Source organism: Aphelocoma coerulescens, chromosome 1A, assembly GCF_041296385.1.
Source record: "Aphelocoma coerulescens isolate FSJ_1873_10779 chromosome 1A, UR_Acoe_1.0, whole genome shotgun sequence".
Classification (NCBI taxonomy): Eukaryota; Metazoa; Chordata; class Aves; order Passeriformes; family Corvidae; genus Aphelocoma; species Aphelocoma coerulescens.
In genome coordinates, this window is record NC_091014.1 from 61,986,937 (window position 1) to 62,009,020 (window position 22,084).

The 22,084-nt window shown below is 39.9% G+C and overlaps 1 protein-coding gene across 2 annotated transcripts in view; it reads right to left on the reverse strand.

The window, feature by feature from the left end:
* Positions 1 to 210: 210 nt before the first annotated feature.
* The window catches only part of SLC13A4 (solute carrier family 13 member 4), a 29,369-nt gene continuing 7,495 nt past the window's right edge, over positions 211 to 22,084 (reverse strand). The window contains exons 3-16 of one of the 2 annotated variants that reach the window (XM_069003128.1): positions 19,335 to 19,471; positions 18,946 to 19,127; positions 18,205 to 18,259; positions 16,534 to 16,573; positions 15,724 to 15,801; positions 14,244 to 14,434; positions 12,676 to 12,795; positions 9,702 to 9,803; positions 8,480 to 8,581; positions 7,337 to 7,434; positions 6,103 to 6,233; positions 5,564 to 5,725; positions 3,918 to 4,055; positions 211 to 3,272 (exon numbers count right to left, since the gene is read on the reverse strand). In XM_069003128.1, the coding sequence (XP_068859229.1) occupies positions 3,135 to 3,272; positions 3,918 to 4,055; positions 5,564 to 5,725; positions 6,103 to 6,233; positions 7,337 to 7,434; positions 8,480 to 8,581; positions 9,702 to 9,803; positions 12,676 to 12,795; positions 14,244 to 14,434; positions 15,724 to 15,801; positions 16,534 to 16,573; positions 18,205 to 18,259; positions 18,946 to 19,127; positions 19,335 to 19,471 (1,674 nt within the window). In that variant the 3' untranslated portion in view covers positions 211 to 3,134. The remainder of the gene's footprint in view (positions 3,273 to 3,917; positions 4,056 to 5,563; positions 5,726 to 6,102; positions 6,234 to 7,336; positions 7,435 to 8,479; positions 8,582 to 9,701; positions 9,804 to 12,675; positions 12,796 to 14,243; positions 14,435 to 15,723; positions 15,802 to 16,533; positions 16,574 to 18,204; positions 18,260 to 18,945; positions 19,128 to 19,334; positions 19,472 to 22,084) is intronic. The other variant, XM_069003127.1, reaches the window with a different exon arrangement.

Below are 22,084 nucleotides of genomic sequence, written 5' to 3' on the forward strand. Positions count from 1 at the left end.
TGCAGTGCTACTCTTTGGATAAATTCTGGGCTGAAAGCAGAATTTTTGCTTTTAAGGCTTGATGTATGTGCTGAATCTTGAAAGCATCTGGAAATCACTTAATTTGAAATCAGGCTTGTTTTCCTCTGAAGAAAATACTTCTGCCTTGGTTGTTGGTAGAGACAAATCTGAAGTTGAGTGACAGTATGCTGTAACTTACGAGTGAAAATTTCCCACTTCTTTGTCCACTTGTCATTTATTATAAAAAAAAAAAAACCAAACAAAAAGCAACAGTGAGGGGCAGAATTTCGTGGTGGGGCATGCACTGACTGATCTGATGTGGAAGAAAGGCCAGGATAGCACACTGCCTTCCTGCAACTGCCTGGTGGGACATGGCAGTGACAAGTGCCAGTAGTTGTGAACATGGAAGTGTGCCAAGAGCACCAAAACAGGAGAAACAGTCTATTGGGGAAGTTTCTTGCCTGAGTCCAGTCCAAATGTCTCTGCACCAGCCTCATGAGACACAAGCTATACCAGAGCTTCCTGGAAATGTTTCTGAAGAAATATTGTTTGAGATGTGCAATAGCACCAAGCAATTTCATTTACCTACTGCTATTGCTGTTCTTCCTGAAGAGTGTTGCTGGACACCCTGTTTGATTTGTGAGTAATCCCAGGTCTTCCTAAGGCTGGCTGGAATGCCAGCTGCTCGTCTCTCACAAATGAGCATATCCCGTGTTCATATCCCCTGAAAAAGGTCTGGGATAGCAAGGTGTGATGGGAGCTGAGCAGAGCTGAGAAATCAGTATGAGGAGGGCAGAGAGTGCTTTGTTGCTGAGCAGTGAAGCAATTGGAAGATGCTGGTGGATGGAGCATGAAGTGAAAAGGATTAGAAGATGAGTGCACAGGAAAAGGTGCAGAGCAGCTAAAGCCCTGGGAAGAAAGCAAGCCAGAAAGAGTTTCTTGGCAGGGAGAGAATGGTCAAAAGTAAGTTTAGGCACTGTGAACACGGAGATGTTCTGCTTGCTCTGTTTAGGGACAAAACTGTTGGTACTGCAGACACCCCCACCCACTGCAGTGGTTGTTCCTGGAGAAAGTCACCCATGTTGGTGAACAGGCCTTGCAGCCCCTTCCTCTCCTGCTCCTGGGCCTTCAGGGTGGAGCTTGTGCCAGGGGGAGGTCAGAGTGCCTCAGCTTAGAGCACCATTTTGGGGTTTGTGTTCAGCAGAAGCCTCTTGCTGGGGAGCAGGCAAACACCCAGGGAAGGGAGCAGGGGAGGTGTGGAGGATCTGCATGGCAGAGGCTGGCGTGAGCTTTGTGTGCTGGAGTGCATCAGAGCAGCAGGCTTGGGGTGGGGGAGCACAGGAACTGGTGAGATGAGGGAAGAGTTGAAAAAGTGAGGCCAAGGTCTTGTTTTATGCATCAGGGGGTCATGGGGCTGCTTTAAGCCACTGATGCACAGGAACACTTTGCTATTCAAAATGAGATTCACAGGAACTACCAGGAATATCAATTGTTTTGCTAAAGGATGCCACTTCCTGCTCTTGGAACAAGGGCTAAGACATGCTTTTGTGTTTTTCCCATATTTCTTCCCCTCTGCCAGCCTATGACCTTTTATTGTATCTGTTTATTTCCAAGACGAGTCTGTAGGATCCCTCTGTTTTGACAGAAGCAGTAAACCAACACCTCTTGCTGTCTCAACACTGCTTCTCTAAGGGTTTGGTGGGTTATGGGTGAAATATATCCAATTTGTATTCTCATGGAGCACCAGAATGTGCAGCAGTGAATAATTCATTTTATTGCCATTTTATTTTTGCAGAATAGACATTCACACTATCTGTTGCACATTATCTATTCACACTATCTATCACACTAGATTAAAAGTGGAAAGAAGAAAAATTCATTAAAGTGTATGTGTGATTACATGAGATTCAATCATTCTAATCTACAGCTTAAATGTATTGACATTAAGGAAATTATTAAAAACAGGACATAATACATGAGAAGATTTAATGAGTGCCACAGGGATCCAACTGAGGAAAGCAGGGCATTCACTTTGTTGATGAGAGATAAAGAGATTGGCCTTTTGGCTTGGTAGTTGTCTACTTTATGTCAGTTTTCTACGTTTGGAGTTCCTGTTCTCTGGGCTGCTAGAGAGCAGGGGGTGTGATGTTCAAGTGAATGCACAGGATGGGGAGATACACCAGCACCACTCCACTTCAGCCCTCTCCCTTCTTACTCATGGAGCAGCGCTGAGTGCCATCGGGGAGGAGACTTTCTCTGTCAGGAGAATCAAAAGTGCATAACTAAACAGCAGCCAGAGGAGCAATGGGGGTGTTGGCCTGGTAAGACTTTGCTGCTCACAGCTTCCCCTGCTGAAAGAACTCCCACTGCAGTAATGATAAAGAAGGTCTTGAACAAAACTTTCTGTTCCTGAAACTCTTCCTTCCAAAGCAGAGATTGCAAGTACTGCAATACTGGAAATTTATACTAGTGCTGTGTGAAAAAAAATAAAAACAACACATTCTCCTTCTAAGGAGAATTCTCCTTCCTCTCTGTCAGTTTCTATTATCCCTTTGAAGTGCTGTAGCTTAGTTGGTGGCTGGATTTCTGTCCAGGTCATATGAGTTAGGTGGAAAAGTGGTTTTTGCGAAACAGTGATGAGTCATCTCAAAAGAAGAATAATAATTTGCCTTCAGAAGAAGTAGGATTATAAAACTCTTCTGGATTTGGGAATAAGACTCACCCTACGATCACTGTAAGTCAATGGCAGGACTGGATCTGCTACTGCTGAGTACACCAGTGTATGTGTACCTGTCTTCTGCCCCTGGAGTCCTACATACAAGTTACATAATTGCTCTAAGGCATGAAAAAACTATAGGTAGATAATCTGGAGGAGTGGATTTTTTCTGAGTTATGGTATCCCAGAGAAAGCAACAACAGAGCAAAGCTAATCTCTCATTTTAACTCACACTGATTTTCAGAACAGAAAAGCTGTTGCAGAAGACCTCCCTGTGGATTTTCTTCATGGTTTTACAATGGATTCTGGTTCTCTCTATACACAAGTTTCCTTCTTTCTTTCCTATGTGAAATGTAGGCACAATATTTTGTCCCAGCTTGCTTTGGTCTTGCACCTTTGCTTTTTTTTTCATTGAAGATTACGTTTGGCTTGTGATGTTGCTGACTGCTGCCCATTCTGGAAAGGTGTTCAGCTGGAAGAGCCTAATTCCCCATGTGTTGATGGCCACCATGACAACAGCCAGGCCAATCAGATTTACACCCAGGCCAGCTTTCACCTGCAAAAGCAAAATGCATCAGAGCAACTTAATCAAAAACAGTTAAGATAGGAGAAAAAAGAAAAAAAGAAGATCTATACTGACTTACACACGGTGTGATAATTTATGTATAGTGATTTCTAGAGCCAGAAAAAAAAGCATAAATGAGGATTATGTGTCAGGGTATATGTTGGAGTATTCAGGAATGATGGTTAAAGACTGATACAGTTCATTGTGAATTGTTCAGTTTGTCACTTGAACTTCTCAATCTTGATAATCTCAAACTTCTCATCCTTGATAATCAGAATGGGGAGTTAAACCACACAGAACAGGGTGATACATGACTTCCTGTGGAGCTATGTGATAAATCTAATTTCTCATGCTCTCTTGTGCTTGTCTTAATAGGTCAATGCAAAGAATTGCATACTCCTGAAGCTCTTTAGACCATTACATTCATTAAAAAAATAAAGATAAGAAATATGTGTGTCCTACAGCAGATTTGTGGTTGTTCTTAACCTGACAGCTCTATTATGTAACAGCAGTGCAGACATCATTACTTAGTATTAGCACCAATATAATCATTATTATTATTTTTGGCTGGTGGATTGGAACTAGGTGTTGAAGTTGCATGATGCATGGGAGGATACACCCAGACCCAAGACTCACCATATCTTTGATCTGGCAGTGCCCATAACTGAAGACAATGGCATTTGGAGGGTTACCCACTGGCAGCATCACCGCAAATGAGATGCACATGGTGACAGGAATCAGGGTGTATAAAGGGTTGATGAGCAGTGTTTCTGACTGGAAGAAGAGAGGGAGAGAGGTGTTTTACCTAATCAATAAAAGTCACTGCTGACAATCAGTATGAATGGACCCTCTCTGTTTTCTGTGAATCACATCTGCCTAATTTCTAAACTTAAGTGTGAATTATTTTTTTGGTTGGTTGGATTTTTTTAGAGCAATGCCATAATTTTGAGCTGGTCATGCTCCAGGGATCTCTCCTGTGACATTTCACACTGAGGGAGGGTGGAGTTTGCTACTAATAGGCCACCTTTGCTCTTTCTCCTACTTGTTCTCTGTGTCATTCTATATTGTGTCTTCTGGGTCTTAACACTGACTGCCACTTCAGTCTTCATCCAAGAGAAGTCACGACAGGCTAACACAAACAACTCACTTCTAGTTGCTGAATATGCTGAGACATTGTGTGATGTCCTCCTGAACAGTGGTTTAGAGAACCAGCTGTTTGTGATCCAAGCTTGCATGGTGAGAAGGCAGAGATGAAGGAATATTCTTTACAGTGGGCTAAAGAATGGTGCTTCTACTGCGGTTTCCAGTGGTGATAAAATTTTGCATTTTCATTTACATTGGCTTTGGCCTGGTTTTATGTCAGAGGGGAAGGGGGAAAGGGTAAACAAGGCTACCATCATTTTGGGGAGGGGAGTGTCTCCAGGTTCCTTTTGCAATCAAAAAAGAGAGTTTGCCTTGAGATGGCAGTTCACACTACAATTAGATTACTGCTCTAAATATTTTTTTAGGAGAGTCACTTTCTGCATGGAGCAGAAGCAAATCTGAACTCCTAAGCCACAGAAACACACTTAGTTCTTTTTGTCTGACCATACCTTTATATTACCTCAGAGCTGTTCACATAACGTGCTTTGGGACAATCCCATAAAATTGTTATAATAGGGAAAGATGGATAATGACCAACACTCTTGGTAAGAAAAGCTTCACATTACATAAAAAAAACAAAGAAGAAAATTTTCTGTAATTGTTATTCCAATATAAAATGAAATTAGTATCTCTTTCTTGCACCTTTGTCAATAGCATCCTGGGGTTTTTTCTGCCCCTTACAAACATCTCTTCTTTCCTCGTTGGAAGACAGTATGCTTACCAGATCACCCTTCTGAACAATTTTAAATCTGAAATAAAATTCAGCACTCCAGTTTTTTCCTACAAATAGGGAGCTGATGACTACTAATGAGCGACACATTAAAAAAAATTAATAAAAGTATCTCAAGCTTTATGTGAAATTCACCTCTCTTGTTGATTCCATAGTCACCTTTTCTTGTACTTGGCCTATGAATTCCTCAGTGCACTTGGTCTGAGAGGTATTATAAAGTCCTTGGTGCTAAAATATGCTTGTGGTTGCCCAATTCTATTATTTGTCCTAGTTCCAAAGTTACAGAACAGTAGCTTGGGAACTGAGGCTGAGTTTCATATGAACAGAGTGCCAAGACCCTGACATCCTTAAAAATTCTCACAAGCCTGTCAGGAAACAACAGACTAAAAATGTCACTGTTTTCACTCACCATGCTGCATAAAATAGGCAGAAAGATGGTTATGGTTGCTGGATTACTAACAAATTCTGTTACCATGGACACCAAAATGCAAGCCAGCAGAGTTACAGCCCAGTAGGGAAGGCTGCTCAGGGAGAGCATTTGACGTCCAATCCATGTAGAGAGGCCAGAGGTCTGGGGAAAAGACAGAAGCACAAGAATTACTAAATACTTGTATGTTTGTGAAACAGATTCTTCTCTCTGTGGCAGTTTGCATCAGCAAATCCCACCAGCAAATAAACAAAGTTTAGGTCAATGCTTTCTGCATTTCCTTTTGCTCAGTAAACTAGATTTCACTGCAGTGTTTAATAAATAGCAAGAAAAAGACATATTGAGTGCAGGGAGTAGCTACCTACTACATTATGTGTGGGAAACAATTCTTTCCCTCAGTTATGTACAAACTTGTAAGTATCCACATCATCAATCCAAACTGGGGAGCATACAAAGGAATAAAAGAGCAGGTTGATACTATTTTTGGAAAGGAGGATAAAAGAAATTATCTGCATCAGTACCTTGCATCCAGCTGCTAAGGCATAACCACCTCCAACCAACACTACAATCTCCCAGGGCATGGTCTTCTGGAAGTCCTTCCAGGTAATGATGGGCTCCAGGCTGTTAATGTCTGTTGACTTTTCACCATCTCCTATATCAAATAAAGTGAGTGTGTGACCAGTATTATACTGCCCTTTTTGCAAAGATCTTCACATTTTTACAAGAATAGAAATGATGGAATATGCATGGCACTACCTGAGAGAGAGGCAAAGAGGCAGTCCACAGCCTATTTCTCTGGCTAGCCTGGCCTCAGCAAATGCAGTGTATTAATTCCAAACATCCTGGCTTTCCCTTGGCTGCTCTGTTGATGTAAAGAGTTGTAAACCCCTGTGTTTTCATGTTACAGCTTTTTGAGGGACTGTGTGCTGTGTTGTGATACACATGTGCACATATCTGTAGACTATAGAGAAGGTGTTACAATGGGTTGTATTATCAAAGAAGGGCTGTGATATAGGCCATGATGCTTGATAAAGTGCATTCAGGCCCCTAGATTTTATCTGAGGATATTAGGATTTTTAGTGCCTGAGTATTTTCTTGGAGGAGGAGTTAGAGAGTGTCATGTTTTCCTAAAATCTGTACAATATATGACAGTATAAAAATGTATGTTTATATACATCTATAATCTCTATGTAAGGCTGTGCAGACAGTTCTACTTTCATACAGCACTGCTGAAAGCCTGGCACAGCAAACTGATCGAACCACTGAGTGCTACCCAAACACAAATGTGAAATAATCTCATTATCAAGAAGACTGTGAGAGAAGCATTGCACAAAATTGGAACATTGTCTGGGATTTTACGACCTCTTTTATGTTTATCTTAAGACATTACTGTGATTTCCACTGTATAAGTGATGATTTTTTTACTAGGGTTTATCTTCAGCTTTTTTTTTTGCATTATAGTTCTTTAATATGGAACTCCATCTGAACCTTTTCTAAGTTCAGTCCTAAATTTGAAAAACACTGAAGAGGTGGCAGTCTCAGATTCAAGACCTGTTTGTCATCCTCTGAATGAGACAATATGAATTATGGCAAAGGAGAAGGAGGTCTGGTGTAGGAAGGGCTGGTATCAGAAGAGAAACTGAACCCTGACTTACCAACATAAAAGTTTCTTCTTTGAACTTTTTACAGACAAAAAAAAAAATCATTAGACATTGAAAAATGTACCAGCTCTCTTTCTTGCTGCATCCTCCTCACCTTTTTTCCTTTTCCCAAAACATGGCTTTTTTGCTGGAATTAGGAAAAGGAGAAACCCAAGAAATACAGAGACAGTGGCATCGGTCCGGTAACCTTTCCTAGGAAAGAAAAAGCAAGGTTTTCATAAAAACACATTAACAGAAACACTTCCAATCCAGGTACATAACTCCAAGCACATTTCTGCAGGTGCAGTTGTATTTCCACATCTGAAGTAATACTAACAGCCCTCTAGAAAAATATGCCTGCATATCAAGGATACAAATTGGATTTTTTTCCCATTTGTTAAACTGACTTTTGTAACGAACGTCAATCATTGCTCAACAATTTTTAACATTCTGGTTGAAAAAAAATAATCCCTTTTGGCTTACAAATCTATTAACTTGGAGGTACAGAAATATAGTGTGTTTACTAGAAGTAAGAAACAGTAAACACATTCTGGGGAAAAGCCAAACCCAAGTGATCCTTTAGAAATGAACTGTAGATTGATTTTAAATTAAATGTTTAAAACTCTTTCTGTAAAAGTCTTTTGAGGAGTGCCAGACTCCAGTGATCACCAGAAAATCATAATATTAGGAATTGTTTTTCTGTCAAAATTGGAATGCAAAGTTAATTTTATGCAATATAAAGAAAACTTACATTCGAATGATTTCTTCTTTGATGTGCAAAGTGTGTTATAGTAAGTTTTAATGTAATTTGTTTCAATGTTATTTAAAATAAAAGAAAAATTATTTGCTTCAGTCACCATTCTCAGTAATATTTAATTGAATGGACATTTTCTTGATAAAACACTCTTTGTCAAAAATTTTAATTTCAATTATAGTTGCAATATATTCTAGTGACAACTTTTCTATGAATGCACTAAAATTTTTTAAGCTCAAAATATGACCCTCCTATTCTTTTACATTTGAAATGGCTTAATTTACTTTCTCTAATTAGCTCATTTTGAATAATGAGAAAGAATGGAATTTGTCACTATATGAACAAACATAATTTAAGAAAAAAATCCTAATTTTTTAATAAGGACTCCATTTTTCACTGCTTTATTAAATGTGGCTGATGATGTCTTAGGGGAAAAAAATATTGTAGAAAGTCATAAGAAGCAAAGTTGTATTCCTGTGCAGTTTTTTAGGGAATTTTACTCACTTCTCAAAAAAAGATGACCATCCTGGGACAAAGCCAGGCTCACGAGTGAACCAAAGCAAGGTCATCAGGATGAAGAAGAATCCAGTCACCATCTCGGGATAGCTAGAAATAAAAGAACAGAGAAAATTAGGAAGTAATTCCAAGGTCATCTGAAAACTCAAGAGCAAGTTCCAGAAGAAGTAAGAAAGTAGAAATTGACTTAAAAAAAAAAAAAAAAAAAGAATAAAAAACATATGAAAAACAGCAAGGAAGATTAGTTTGAATTAAAGAATTCTAGATTTGGCTCCCAGCTGGGAACCATCTAAACCCAGTAAAAAGTAGGCTAAAAATATCCATCTGTATTTGCAATTCAATCGTTCATGGGCGAGACCTGAAGGAAAGTATTTCTAAATGCTTGTTTTGTATTTGCATTATTATCTGATTAAATGAGTTAACAAGGTGAAGCTCATATTAGCATTACACTGTAAACACATTCTCTTGCATTTTTTAGAAGGGTAGAAAGCCTAAGAGCAAATGACAATGTAAATTAGCACAGATGGTGCACACAAGGTGACTTGAGGATACTTGAGGTGGCTTGAGGATTTTTAATTTAGCATAGATTTAAATTAAGAATGATTTCAAGCTTAGGCTCATCCTGAACAACAGTCTAGTTTCAGAGTTTATTGTATTCAGGCAGTTGATCTGTCAACATTTTGGTTGAACAGCACAAAAATGTTTTGTGGAGAAGGAATTCTGTGGCATATCAGCCCTTTTGAAAATGAAAATCTTGCCAAATAATCTCTTCAAGAGACATTTCTTGCCACTCTGCATAAAGATGATGGGCAACTGGCAGGGCTGGACAACTGGTGGCATAGGAAAAAGCCTTTGTTGAACTTCTATCCACTAAAATAAGTACGTGCCTGAATTAGGAAAAGGGGTTCTTTAGGGTTCAAAGACACAGCTTGACTCAGATGACCTTTGAACCCTGGGATAAATGTGAATCTTTCCTTTTTCTTCCTTCTTCCTCTGAAATAAGTGAGTTACATGTTAACACTCATGCTTGTAACAAAGTCTTTGATTTTAGTTCACTTTTGCATTTAGTTCTATTTCTATCCTGAAAGGGAGGAAAAAGAGCTGACAGTTTTAGAATAAGCTACATGAACCAAAGGCAACATGGAGGGCAATAGGAAAGGATAGTTCTGCCTAGAGAGGCAAAGTCCCAAGGAAGGAAGGTCTGGTTTACCTAACATTTCCCAGTTTCTTATATTCCTCTTGAATTCTTCTCTCTGACATTTCTTCCCGTTTGGTCTTCTTCTTTTTGCTCACAGAACAGGTCTCTTTAAAACTGAGATAGCATGATAAAATTAGGCCAGGGCATAAAAGAGCGGGGGGGGGGGGGGGGGGGGAAGTACTTAAAAAATCCCAGCAATGAGATAGACTGAAAATTCTGGTATCAGGGACTGTTGGGACAAGATGTGACTGGGGCAAGCCCTGATGGTAACAGGAAAGGAAATTACTGCATGTGATATTTGATTAATCTGGTTTCAAGTTCTTTTAAGATTCAATTCTAGTCATAGCTGGAAGGTCCCCAGGGTGCTCTGACTAGTACTGATTGGTATCACTGAGCCATCTTGAGCCATGGCTGGGCTCCCTCTGCGTAGGCTTCGTCAAAGAGCTGCCAGAAACCTCTAAAAGCTACGGCTACTTTCTATCATCACATGGAAATATTGTGACAGAGGTCAGCTATCAATAGAAATTTTTAATGGGCTAACTATGCTTTCCAGTTGGATCAGGGTTATCCAACATATTTGGGGCCTGCTCTGGCTTTGGAGACCATATTTGACTTGAATATTCAGGATTCACAGTAAACAATGAGGGAAAGCTGTGCTTGGGATCCCATTAGCTGCCACGACCTGTCTGCTTCTACTTACGCTGTTATAGAAGCAGCTGTTTCTAAACCAGGCACAGCCAGAAAAGCACCACATTTCTCTACACTAGGGCAGTTGGCCGGGTGTTTTGTCCAGGCAAAAAATGCCTGTACTTCTTCTGGGAACATGAAAACACAAGCCTGTTTCCTAGCTGGGTGTATTGATCCTGCTATACATTTTCATGAATGTTAAGCAAAGTCCTTAGCTTGTTCAGTTTGCCTTTGTTCTGTAAGACAGCATGGACATTCTTAATTGAAATTAAGATGTTTTCAACTTCACTTCAACCCTCTCCTTTTCTTCTTTCCAGAAGTGTTACTTTGCTGTGCTTTGAGCCACAGATCCCTGCTTTTTCACTCCAGCTGCACCCTCTGTCACACGGAGGGGTGAGGGGATCTAAGCCAGTCTAAAAGAGGCAGCAGCAGTGACTGAAGTACCCGGGCAGCACAACTTTTATAGTTCTTTTAGGTGATAATAGGTGCTTTTATGATTCCTGCTATTTTAATATCTCATTTGGTACCTCACTAGACACCCAAGATGTAGCATTGGCCAAACCATGGACTTCAATCTCCCTCAATGTATTTGCTTAAGACCAGACTCTCAAATGAATTTGCATTGCTCAAGAGCCAGACAGGCCCTGTCTGGTCAAAAAAAGGACGTAACCAGGGTTTTCATTTCACTTGGACAAGTATGTAACACATTGTTTTAGCTCACTTAGCACTGCCTTTCATATATATGTATTTTAAATTTCCTTGCAAACCTTGCTGTTAGACTTCAGTAAAATCCACCAGCAGGGAGAGAAGAGGCTGGAAGAGCCTTCCAGGCTGGAAGACAAGAGCTATATGGTTTATAAAGACCAGCTCTGTGGTAACAATTCCACCCTTAGCTCTTCTTTGCTGACAAAGATCCTTTGATAGGTTCATTCTCTTTCACCTTTGACCTGGTCTAGGGCCTTAAAGTCTGAAATTCTATTCCATTTAAGCCAAGTAAGAACAGATTGATGACATAGGGCTTCCTAGGAAAATAACACTATGAGACTTCATTAAACATTTGTGCACAAGCAATAGGCAGCTGTTTCAACATGTTCTAAGTGTTTCCAGGCTCAGGAGGATGTGAAGGCAGGGTATTGAAGCCCAGCTCCTAACATATTATGTTCTTTAATGAACTGCAGTGAATAGAAGTAAGAGATTAAGGAGGCTTGGAATCAACTAGTACTTATCAAAAAGTCAATAATGCTTCAGTCTCTGGTATTATTTAGAACAACATTAATCAGCATGAAGTCTTGGATGCAATGTGGAATTTCAATTTTATTTTTTTGTTAAACCAAATTAATTGAGGGTCATGTTAGGGCCTGTTTCTTCTCAAGATTAAAAAAAAAGTGGTGGAGGGAATTTATATTAGCCTTTTAATTTGGAGCTACAGGAGTCAGAGACTCACTGAGAGAGGCATGGGGCCATTCACCTCTAAATTACTTCAAATCTAGTCAAGGTCAGCAGCACTCATTACAGCACTCAGTGAGCAGAACTTGTTATCAATTTAGTCATTGGCCTGGGTGAAATAGTGATGTCAGTTCAGTTCACTTTTAAGAGTAAACTAAATCAAATGAAGGCCAATTTAATTCTGAGTAAATGTGTCTGCATCACAATTTATTGCAGATTAACTAATCCACTCTAAATGCACACATTTAGGCAGTTTTCATTAACTTTGTAAAGACAATATGTGGTACAATAAACTAGAAGATTGAGAGTTTTTCTTATTTTGGGGCTTAGGGACTTACTGGTATTAAATGTATTTGTCTCAGGCTGTGAGTCCTTTCCACTTTAAAGAGTGGAAATATATATGGAGTCTATTTACCTTTCATTTTAGCTGGTCTTACATTAATTTCATTGAGCTGGAGGCAGATCTGACAAGTAACTTGTTCACTTGCAGTTATTTTTCTATCCATCTTTTAAACTGTGCTTTTCCAAAAGGACTCGTAACAAGATTTTTGGTCCACAAGGGAATGCTCATTGTCATAAGAGTGAAAAAAGCCCAAAACAGTTGAATGCTTAGTAAGGATTTCTATCAGCAATACCTGGGCACTTTAATCTCAAGCAGCAATTCTCTATACTGCTGCCTGTGCAGGGCAGCTAAGCAGTGAGATTTCCTCTGGTAATTGTTCTGGCAAGAAGAAGGAAATTGTGCCTTAAATTCTGTCATTTTCCAGTCAAAATGTCTTTATGAGACACGTTTGAGAGGAGCTACAGATGCCCTGCTTTTGTAATCCATGTATCTTGAACAACCTTCACTCACTTGCAACCCAAGAACAGCCAGTGCAGCCAGAACCAAGTCAGCACCAACATGATGAGAGAGATGGGGAAACTGAACAGAAACCAGGTTCCAAAATTCACCACTTCAGCTTTTGGGTACTGGCTGTAAATTATAAAAGAGGATGCGTGAGAAGTTAGAACAGCAAAGGGACAGGGACCTCCAACAGTCATAGTTGCACACACATCTATAGGCATATATATCTGTCATGGCATGAGAGAAAAACTCCATCAGTTTGCATTTGCAATAGCTGCAGTACCTATGCAGAGTGAAACCAACACACTAACACTATAGCTCTCCAAACCTTTAACACCAGATTGTCTGGCCAGCTTCAAAAACACTTGGAGATGCCAGGAGTGAAACTCCATCCTTACCTGTGGTTTATACTAAGGCTTCTTTCAGGGTTGTCAGACTTTAGAATGATTTCACCCAGAATCTCTTTGTATGTCTTCTCATGGGCCACACAAATAGTGGCTGCATTCTGCTGTGCTCTGACAAAGATGTTTGATGAGTGCTTTTAATGCAACTGTCATAAAAGCAAGATCTTGGAAAATTCTGTAAAATCCAAATCCTTGGACTAAGAACGACTTCTGAACTTACTCTTCTTTGCTATGACAATTTAAGAGAGAGAAATGAGGGGTATCAAGGCAATAGTGGCAGCAGGAGGTGGTCAGAATCAGGTCTGAGCTTGGATGTGTGTCTGTGCATGAGAAGTACCAGCAGCCTTCTGACAGAAAAACATTCACGTTTCTGGCATTGAAACATTCATGTCTTTGAGAGCCCTGGGCCTATGATAAAGGAAATACTTAAGTGATCAGAGAGCTGCTTCCCATCTTCTCTGAAGCAAATGTGTAAGGCCACATATCTAAGCTGGGGGTTTTTTTGAACTACATGTTGAGCAGCTGATTTTATGACATTTCTTCTTTTGTGAGTATTTCTTTCTCTTCTTTGCTATACCTTCATGGCTCTAGTGTTTACTTTTCCAGAGTGCCTGCTGCCTTCATGATAATCAGTATGTCAAATCAAAAGAAGTTGATGGAGAAACTTAAATGTTACCACATGCTGAGGAGTTTTTGCATGGGAGACAGACATGGGTATCTGTTGGGAAATAGAATTATTGGGATCAATAAAAGAACTGTGCAAGCAATAGGCCTGGAAGCTTAAGGCTTGTGTGTGAGAAAACTTTCCATGGGAAAGTCCCTGTGTGAAAAACAACAAGCAGGCCTGAGGAAAGAGAGAGAGTGAAAACTTGCATCTGTTCAGATAAGACCCAGAGCAGGGAGAGACGCCGAATTCTTTTAATCATAATAAGACTATGGAAGCTTACCAATGTAAGTCCAATTATGTAGAAATAGAAATGTGTTTTGATAAGCTTTAAACCACTTAGGAGGTATGTATTAACTTTCAAACATTAACCATTAGTAGTAACATTAGAGTAGAGGAAGAAGCAAATTTTCCTTCAGAGAGACTGTCTTACTAAGGTTCCTTGAGGTAGGAAATGACCCACAAGGATGACAATGACTCACCCACCATTCTCACCAAATCCCACTTACTTGTTGAAGTGCTCTAAGAATATGAGGCTGGTGGAGGTGCCTATGATGGTGGTCAGCCCCCCAATGGTTGCTGCGTAGGAGATGCTCAGTGAGAGGCATTTGCAGACCATGTGGTCATGTCTGGTCTGGTACCGGTACTTGGTGCTCAGGCCAAGATCCGGGGGCTCAGGAGGCAGGACCAGGATCTGAGCCTGTGAGGGGACACATTCACAAGGAAAGCAGGTGATCAGAACACCAGCCCAGCACGCTCATATGCCAGAGTGATAAGGGGCCCGGAGAAGAAACAGGTTTGTGTAAGAGAGGGCAGGATTTTCTTCACAGGGGTTAACTGGGATCAGTCCTGGAAACCTGGCCAGGGGCCTGAAACTGCCTGGTCTGTGACAGAAATGTAGGACAAGCAGTAACCAGACTTCTGGCTAAGGTCTGGGCCAGCTCTGGGTCTGACTGGAATATCAGTGGGACACTGAAAGCCTTTGAGGGCTGCAGGGACAGGATGCCAGCACTGCAGCAGAAGGAATCCATAATCCTTGAGGTTTAGGAGCAGCCACCACACAAAGGCTTGGTGAACCTTTCACACTTAAACTGGCTCAGAGCCTCTAATTAGGAATGGAGTTCCGGAGATCTCAAAACGTCATGGAAAAGGCTGGGCAATGGGAATATGGAAGGACAAGATGCCAGAAAGTTTTGCTCCAAAAGAAGCTTTCTTAAGTGGCAGGTAACTCTATAAATCAAGTCCTTGTACTGGGAAAAAAGGTACAGTACTTCAAGGCACTTCACATGCAACCTGTAATTTAGGATTGAGGAAAAAAGGCAGAAAGTGGTTCAGATAGGCTTGTTATATTTACTAATTTGTATTTTGATTTATTTTTGCAGTGTGAACACAAATTTGTATGTTGGTTTTAGCCTGTTCTTTGGTGGGCATAAACTTATGCCATTAGGATTCTACAAAATTGTCATCCAAACAGCAACCTCTTCTTGGATCCACTCGAGAGAAGTAGAAATACTCGAATGAATTGATTTAATGGAGGATTTTGAGGCTGGATATTTTGGAAGACAAAAAGGAGGTAGATACTAAGACTACCTAACAAAGTGGCTGAACAGATTAATGGTCCATGCCTGCTGCTTTTTTCATTCTGAGTAGGATTTTGTGTGCCAAGGGCTGTTGTTTTTGAGTTGGGCTATTTTCCAAGGAGGATTTGCAGAAACAAAGTGGCTATTACAGTGAAATAATAAAGGAAACTCGTGATCACATTACTAAATATAAAGCTAAATGAATTGTCCCAGCCACTGGGGATGGGTCTTCTGAACATACCTGTGCTGGCTGCATCTAAATGGGAGCAAGAACTAGCAAAGGGCCAAGCCGTGGCTGTGGTGAGATGATGGAGAATGATTCCTTTCAAGGAACAAATATGAAACAGTGGGGAGCAGGTGATATTCACATCTGGTTTTTGCCTCACCCCCAGGTCTAACATTTCCTTACCTGAGGTAGGTGCTGCCCATTGCTCGTAGAATTCATTGTTCCAATTGGGTTGGCTATCATGTGCACACCATTCATACTCTGCAAGGAGGAAAATGCCTTTGGATTAGCCTTATTATGTTCTTAGGGGCACTTAGAATAGAATTTGTGATGCTTTGTAAAGGTACTGGGTAGCAGGTTTTGGGGACAAAGAAGGAAGGAGAAAAAATGGTTCCAAAACTACAAGAAAATCCAGCCCACTAAAAATCAGCTGTTAATTTTATGCTAGGAAAAAACCAAAAAGTTTAAACTCCTTGATTTTTTATTTTAAAGTGATTTTAAAGTCAAAGTATAATGAGATTTGGTCTTCCTCCTCTGTCATGCAGGAGAATTTAAGAGGTCCCTTGAGCCTGTGACTTTGTGATATGTGCTGTAGCAACTGAGAAGTCACAGCTGCAGAAGCTGGCAATACCTAAGCAATAAAAGATCATATCCATATGATATGATCCCTATTCCAAAAGAATTTGCTGGAAACCATATGGAATTCTTAGTTTGCTGACTGGATCTCAGGATCTCCAGCAGGAAGTAAAACAAACATGTTTTGTACTTATGTCGTTGTTGTTATGGAGCTAATGTTCCCCAATTGATTTGTGCAAGCAGGCTGACAGGTTAAATACAAAGCAGGACAGTCTGCAGTACATGCTTTCTGCCAATGACCACCACACATTTGAAATAAAAGAAACAGCAGTGTTTTTCAGAGCTTTGTGCATCTTGCTCATCTGGTTCCTGCATTAGAAGACAGTGTAGCTCAGAAAATATCACCTGTGACAATACCTTTGAGTGCATCAAGGAGCTGAAGTCAGTAGTAGTAGCACTAAAAACAAAGAAAGGAAAATACACTTTAAAAATGCCTGTTCATCCAGCTCCTGCAAAAGGCACACATGGGTAGGAGGGGCAACATCTGCAGGAGAACTAGTGCCTACTGAAATGCTGAATACCATTTATTAGACCCTCTTATGTGGGCTCTTGGCCAACCAATAAGAGTCATTATTATGTTCCATAGTTCTATCTCTAGCTGTGTAGCAGTGCGGTTCCACCTTTGTGCAAAAAAAAAGAAAGGTTGTTTCTTGGTGGTATTTACCCCGTTCTAGCAGAGGATTCCATTCTCTGTGGAGTGCATCTCCAGGCAATCCAGCACCACTGCTGCCTGTTCTAGTCAAGCCCCTTCTCTGCCAACTTTTCCAATGCTGTTTCTGAGTACCTACATGTACCACATTAAAGCCTTCCCTAAAACCTGTCCTGTGTGGCATATGGATCATGCAAACAATCCACTGAATTTCTTTCCAGAAGATATGCTACTTTTCCTGCCAAATCCAAAGCTCTTTTTCAAGTAATCCTATTTTAATAATAGTTCTGTATGAAATATCCCACACATATTCTTCAATAGGGTTTAAAGGGATAATTGGCACAATGCCAGTCTGAAGATTTGATTCTATATTGCATGGAAAATATGGCTGGGATAAAAAGAGGTAACAGAGGCAATAATGGAGAACCCAATTAGCCTCTAGACTAATGAGAAAACTATTTAGATCTTGCAAGTTAACTTAAAGTCATCAACCTGTACTGTTTGAATTATAATATTTGTTTTAAAGTTAATTAACATTTAAAGTAAAAGATACTTGTTTCTCTTTTATTTTGAACAGCTGTGAACAATACAGAAGGAGCTCAAAAAGGGACTGTGCAATTTGTTATCACACTTCATAAGATGGCCCTCAAAATTGGCCTATAATAAATTTTTAGGACATTACCTTTGTATACTGTCTCGTATATCTTGAACTGATGGTTAATTAGATAATTTGACAAAGAAATTAGTCCTTTACTTGATTTACCCTTTCCCCTTACTAGATTCTGCCCCAAATAGAGACCTAGTTGAAACTGTTAGTGTTTCAAACCTCTGAAGAAATTTGTCTCTATATAAAAAATTCTTTTACAAATTTTTTTTGGGGGGAGGGGCGTTCTTCTGCCTCCCACCATGTCCCCCCACCCTCCATTCTCATCTCCCTCTTAAATGCAGGCAGTTCAGACTTTCTTCAGGAATTCTCTGTAAGTCATTTCCCTCTGGATATGTCCTGTGGGCAGTCCATGCTGTACTTGGATCCTCTCCATCACTGTTCCTTCAGGGGAACAGAAATAAAAATCTGTGCACAGCACTTTCTTACACAGCACAAACACAGACTTCAAAAGAGCTTTCAAACCCCTACAAATATTTTCCTTCTCCCTAAAATATCCATAGTGTTCAAAAATAAATGAATACTGCAAAGTTTTAGTGAGATCCAGACCATTGCATTAATCCCATTTATCATGTAAGCCTTCCTTGTCAGTCACATGTGAAACATTCACTTGCAAGATTCTGCTTGCCCTTCCTGGCTCTACTCCTGGGTTCATCTCATTGCAACCTGTGTAGGGTTCAAATGTCCAGTCCTGATGAACAGGGTTCATTCTTACTCCTCATTGATGAAGATAAGCTCCAGTGAAGGTTGGCCATGCTTTTCACCGAGACCTGCAACAAAGGAACAGAGAGCAGCCCTTGGGGTAAGAACTGAGCTGAGCCTCTGGGCCACAGCACTGGACCTGGAGAAGCTGCTGCAAACAAAAGCTTGTCCAAACAGTCTCAGGTGCTCTCTTTACGCAGCATTTTATTATTCTGTATTGTACTGATCATGTGCATCTGGCAATTAAAAGACTATGATACCTACAAATAATAGATAAGGTTGGATGAAAAAATTTGCAGCCTGGGAACTGTAAAGTGAAAGAAAAGAGAGATCCTTTTCTTCCTAAACCTTTTCCTTCTGGGAAGGAATGAACAAAATGAACCTTAGAGCTCTTATCAATTTTTTATTATGGGATTGTCAAGAGAAAGCTTCTGAGCCTCTTCTAAACTTCCTGGACTTTATTCTCAGAGGTTTTCTTCCAACCCTGTAAAATCCTATGACCCAAAAGTTTATGACACACAGCTACAGCAGATGCCCTAATTCAGTATAGTTTCCCAACTCCTGTTCTTCCATCACTTCTCGAAACTTTCATTTTTTGAAAGGAATATTAGAGTACAAAAAGAAAGAGTACATATCAGTGCTTTTGGCAGTATAAATGAGACAGATCTGACCTCGATAGAATTGAATAATATGTACCAACAAGCCTGGTCACTAATAAACAAAAGAGAAAAGAGTGGCCAGTACTAACAAGTACCTATTGGCTTGTTTTCTTCGGCAACGGTGCTGCCTGCAGTCGTGATCACCTCGCACTCCTCCTCAGCATTCACTAGCTCCTGGAGCACTGCCTCCACGATTGGCATCACCATGGCTGTGGTGGAGGTGTTGGAAAGCCACATGGAGAGCACCGTGGTGCAGCACATAAAGCAAAGGAGCAACCTGGAGTGCAGCACAGGAAAATACGAGGAATCGCAGGTGGAAGGAAAAGGAGGGGAAAATTTGTGAGCTTTCAGACTCTGAAAGGAAAGATGGGTATGACAAATGCCCCAAACCAAGGTAGCTTTTGCCCATGGATGGGAAGATCAGAGAGATTTCAAGCTGCTGCTGTCAGGCTCAAGCTACCCCCAAGCCAAAGGTTCAACTCACATGCCTGGCTTGGCTCCAGCCATCATCACCATGCGCAAGGCAATTCTCTTGTGGAGATTCCACTTTTCTACAGAAGCTGCCACACAAATCACACCCATGAGGAGCAAAGTTGTGTTCTTGAAATATTCAGCAGCCACCTGCATTAAGGGCCAGAGGGAATCAGTCAGTTAAAAAAGCAGTAACTACCCTACACAGAAAGCATGCTGAATGAGAAGAAATATAGTGTTGTGCATATTTGCTCCCTGGAGTAAGAATGACAGGGAGCTGGAGAAAATGAAGAATTCATAAATCAAAATATTCTCTTTAATCTCCTTCTTGTTGTGTTTACAAATAAGGTTCTCTACCCTATTGTTTATAGGCTTCTCAGTTTTGAAGAGATCAAGAGAAATGTTATTTTTTTCTAGCAGGATATTCAGTGCCTGCAGTAAATCAGTCATACTCAACTAGGCTCAGAGGGAAACAAGCACAGGCAAAACTGCACTGAAGGCAGCTTATTCATGTGCTTCATCTGCTTTTTCATTCTGGACATATTTTTGTCTATCTTGCTTATATTTATTCTGTTGTGTTCAGCTTTTAGGCAAAATGTGACATCCCTAGAACCTACAGCTTCAGAAAAAAAGTCCTTTGGGACTTGCTCTTTGAATGCGATAAGAAATGGTTGGTATATTGCTGCAGTGATCCACAAACCCTGTGCCAAAACTTTTCACATTGGAAATCCATTTCCACTTTATCAGGAAAATAGGGAAAAGTTTCAAGAAGAAGAACTTTAATTTAAAGACGATGAGCAAAACCCATTAACTGGTTCACGAAAATATTAAGAGACCATCTCCAAAGCAGGAATTGTGAATGTGGGTCTTGCTAAAAAAATGAGAAGATATTCTGTTAAGCAACTGCAAAAATGGCAAATTAAGCAAACCATACAATTCTTACACAAACACACACACATACTTCTGTAAAAACAAACAAAATGGGAGAAAATAAAAGTTGCAAATAGATGCTTGGGGTCTAGCAAAATTTTTCATTTATTTTAATGCAATCCTACCTGTGGATACAAAAATGCTGTTAGCAAGGAATTTTCCTGCTTCTTCTAAACCATAGGATACTTTTCTCTCTCATGGAAGATAATAGCAGAAGTTCTGTAAACCATGAACACCTGTGACCTTGTAGAACTATATTTATGGTACAGTAGAAAAATATTTTGACAATGGATGTTTTAGGATTTTAGCCAATCACCCCAAGGGGTGCCTGATCCTTTGTCCAATTAGACTATGAAGAAAAAAGTCTATAAAAGTTTGTAACATAATTAAATAAATGAATCTTGCTGCACAGTTCCTGCCTGCTGGATCTTCTCTCCCCCTGTCATAGCGACAGTAGAAATACCTTCCTTGGCTGTTTCTGGAATATTTTTCTAAAACCGTAACTTCTTCAGTTTAAAACTACTCCTCTAACCAAATGTAGGTGCCAGCATTTAAAAACAATTAAGAACAGAGGAAGCAATAGTTTTTCCATTGTCCTCAGTTATATTGATGCTCCTCCATAAAGTGCAAGAATGACACTGATGTTATTTTGTGAAATCTGCAACAAGTTATACATTTAATAACACTTATTTAATAAATCCCTGTGGTGACCTAAATAGATTTGGCCATCATAGTTGTGTGCCAGAACTTTTAAATATCACCTTTTTGGCTTTCTTCCACCGTCTCATTAGCTTTCTTTATTTTCCTGCTACCTTTTCAAAAAATAATGAGGTGAATGTAGGAAATCCATCAAGCTGGCAGAGTGAAGAATCTGGGTTGTTTTTTTTCCCCTTTATTCCTTTCACAGCCATTTTGGAGAAATAAGTGAATGCTAATAGCCTTATTAATACCAACATACATATATATGACACACTGAGTCATGTTCTTAAGCCCCTGTGAGTAATTTGTTGCTTAAATAGTAGTAATTTTCTAGGCAAGAGTCACTCCAGAACAGCTTGGAAATACTGCAACATCATCAGAGTTGTTTATTTTTGAATGCAGGGATTTATTTCTGTTCCTAAAGCACATAATACATTCTTTTCAGCAGTCTTACTGTCACTTTATTTGATATTACACTGAATTTCTCTCAGGCTGCCATTAAATTTTCCTTCTCCAATGTGCTGCCAAATTTTTAATGAAAATGTTAGGAAGAAAAGATTGTGAAAATACTGAATTGTGTTTGTAAGAAAATGCATCTAATTTTATTGCAAAACTTGGGGGAATAAGCAGTCATAAAACTCTTGGCTCATGCTTGTCTCTATCCACTTATGGGTATTCCCAATGCTAGATTGTGAGAAAAATCCAACAATTTTATGTTTGCTACATATACTTCTGCGGTCTTATCTGTATTACTTGTCCTTAAATGTGCTGTCCCCTCATCCCCAAATAAAGAGATAGAAAAAAGGAGGGGGGAAAAGAGTTGTAGACAAAATAAAATAAATTATTGGCATATAAAGAAAGAAATTAACACTCAAAAAAAACTCAAGTAAGCAAATTCAGGCCTGATCATAGAGACTTTTTTGTACAGCTACTCCTTTGCCTGAGAACTCATGGCTACAGTGCAGCACTAGGTTACAGCTTTGAAAAAGGTCTAGACATTCACCTGGATAACAAAATTATCTACTCTTTTACAGTAAATGGTAACTGGTTTTAGCATATGTACCCTCTTGCCTTATATGACATCCACAGCAAATACAATTGGAAGGAAACTTTACAGTGGGTCCTATAGCTGCT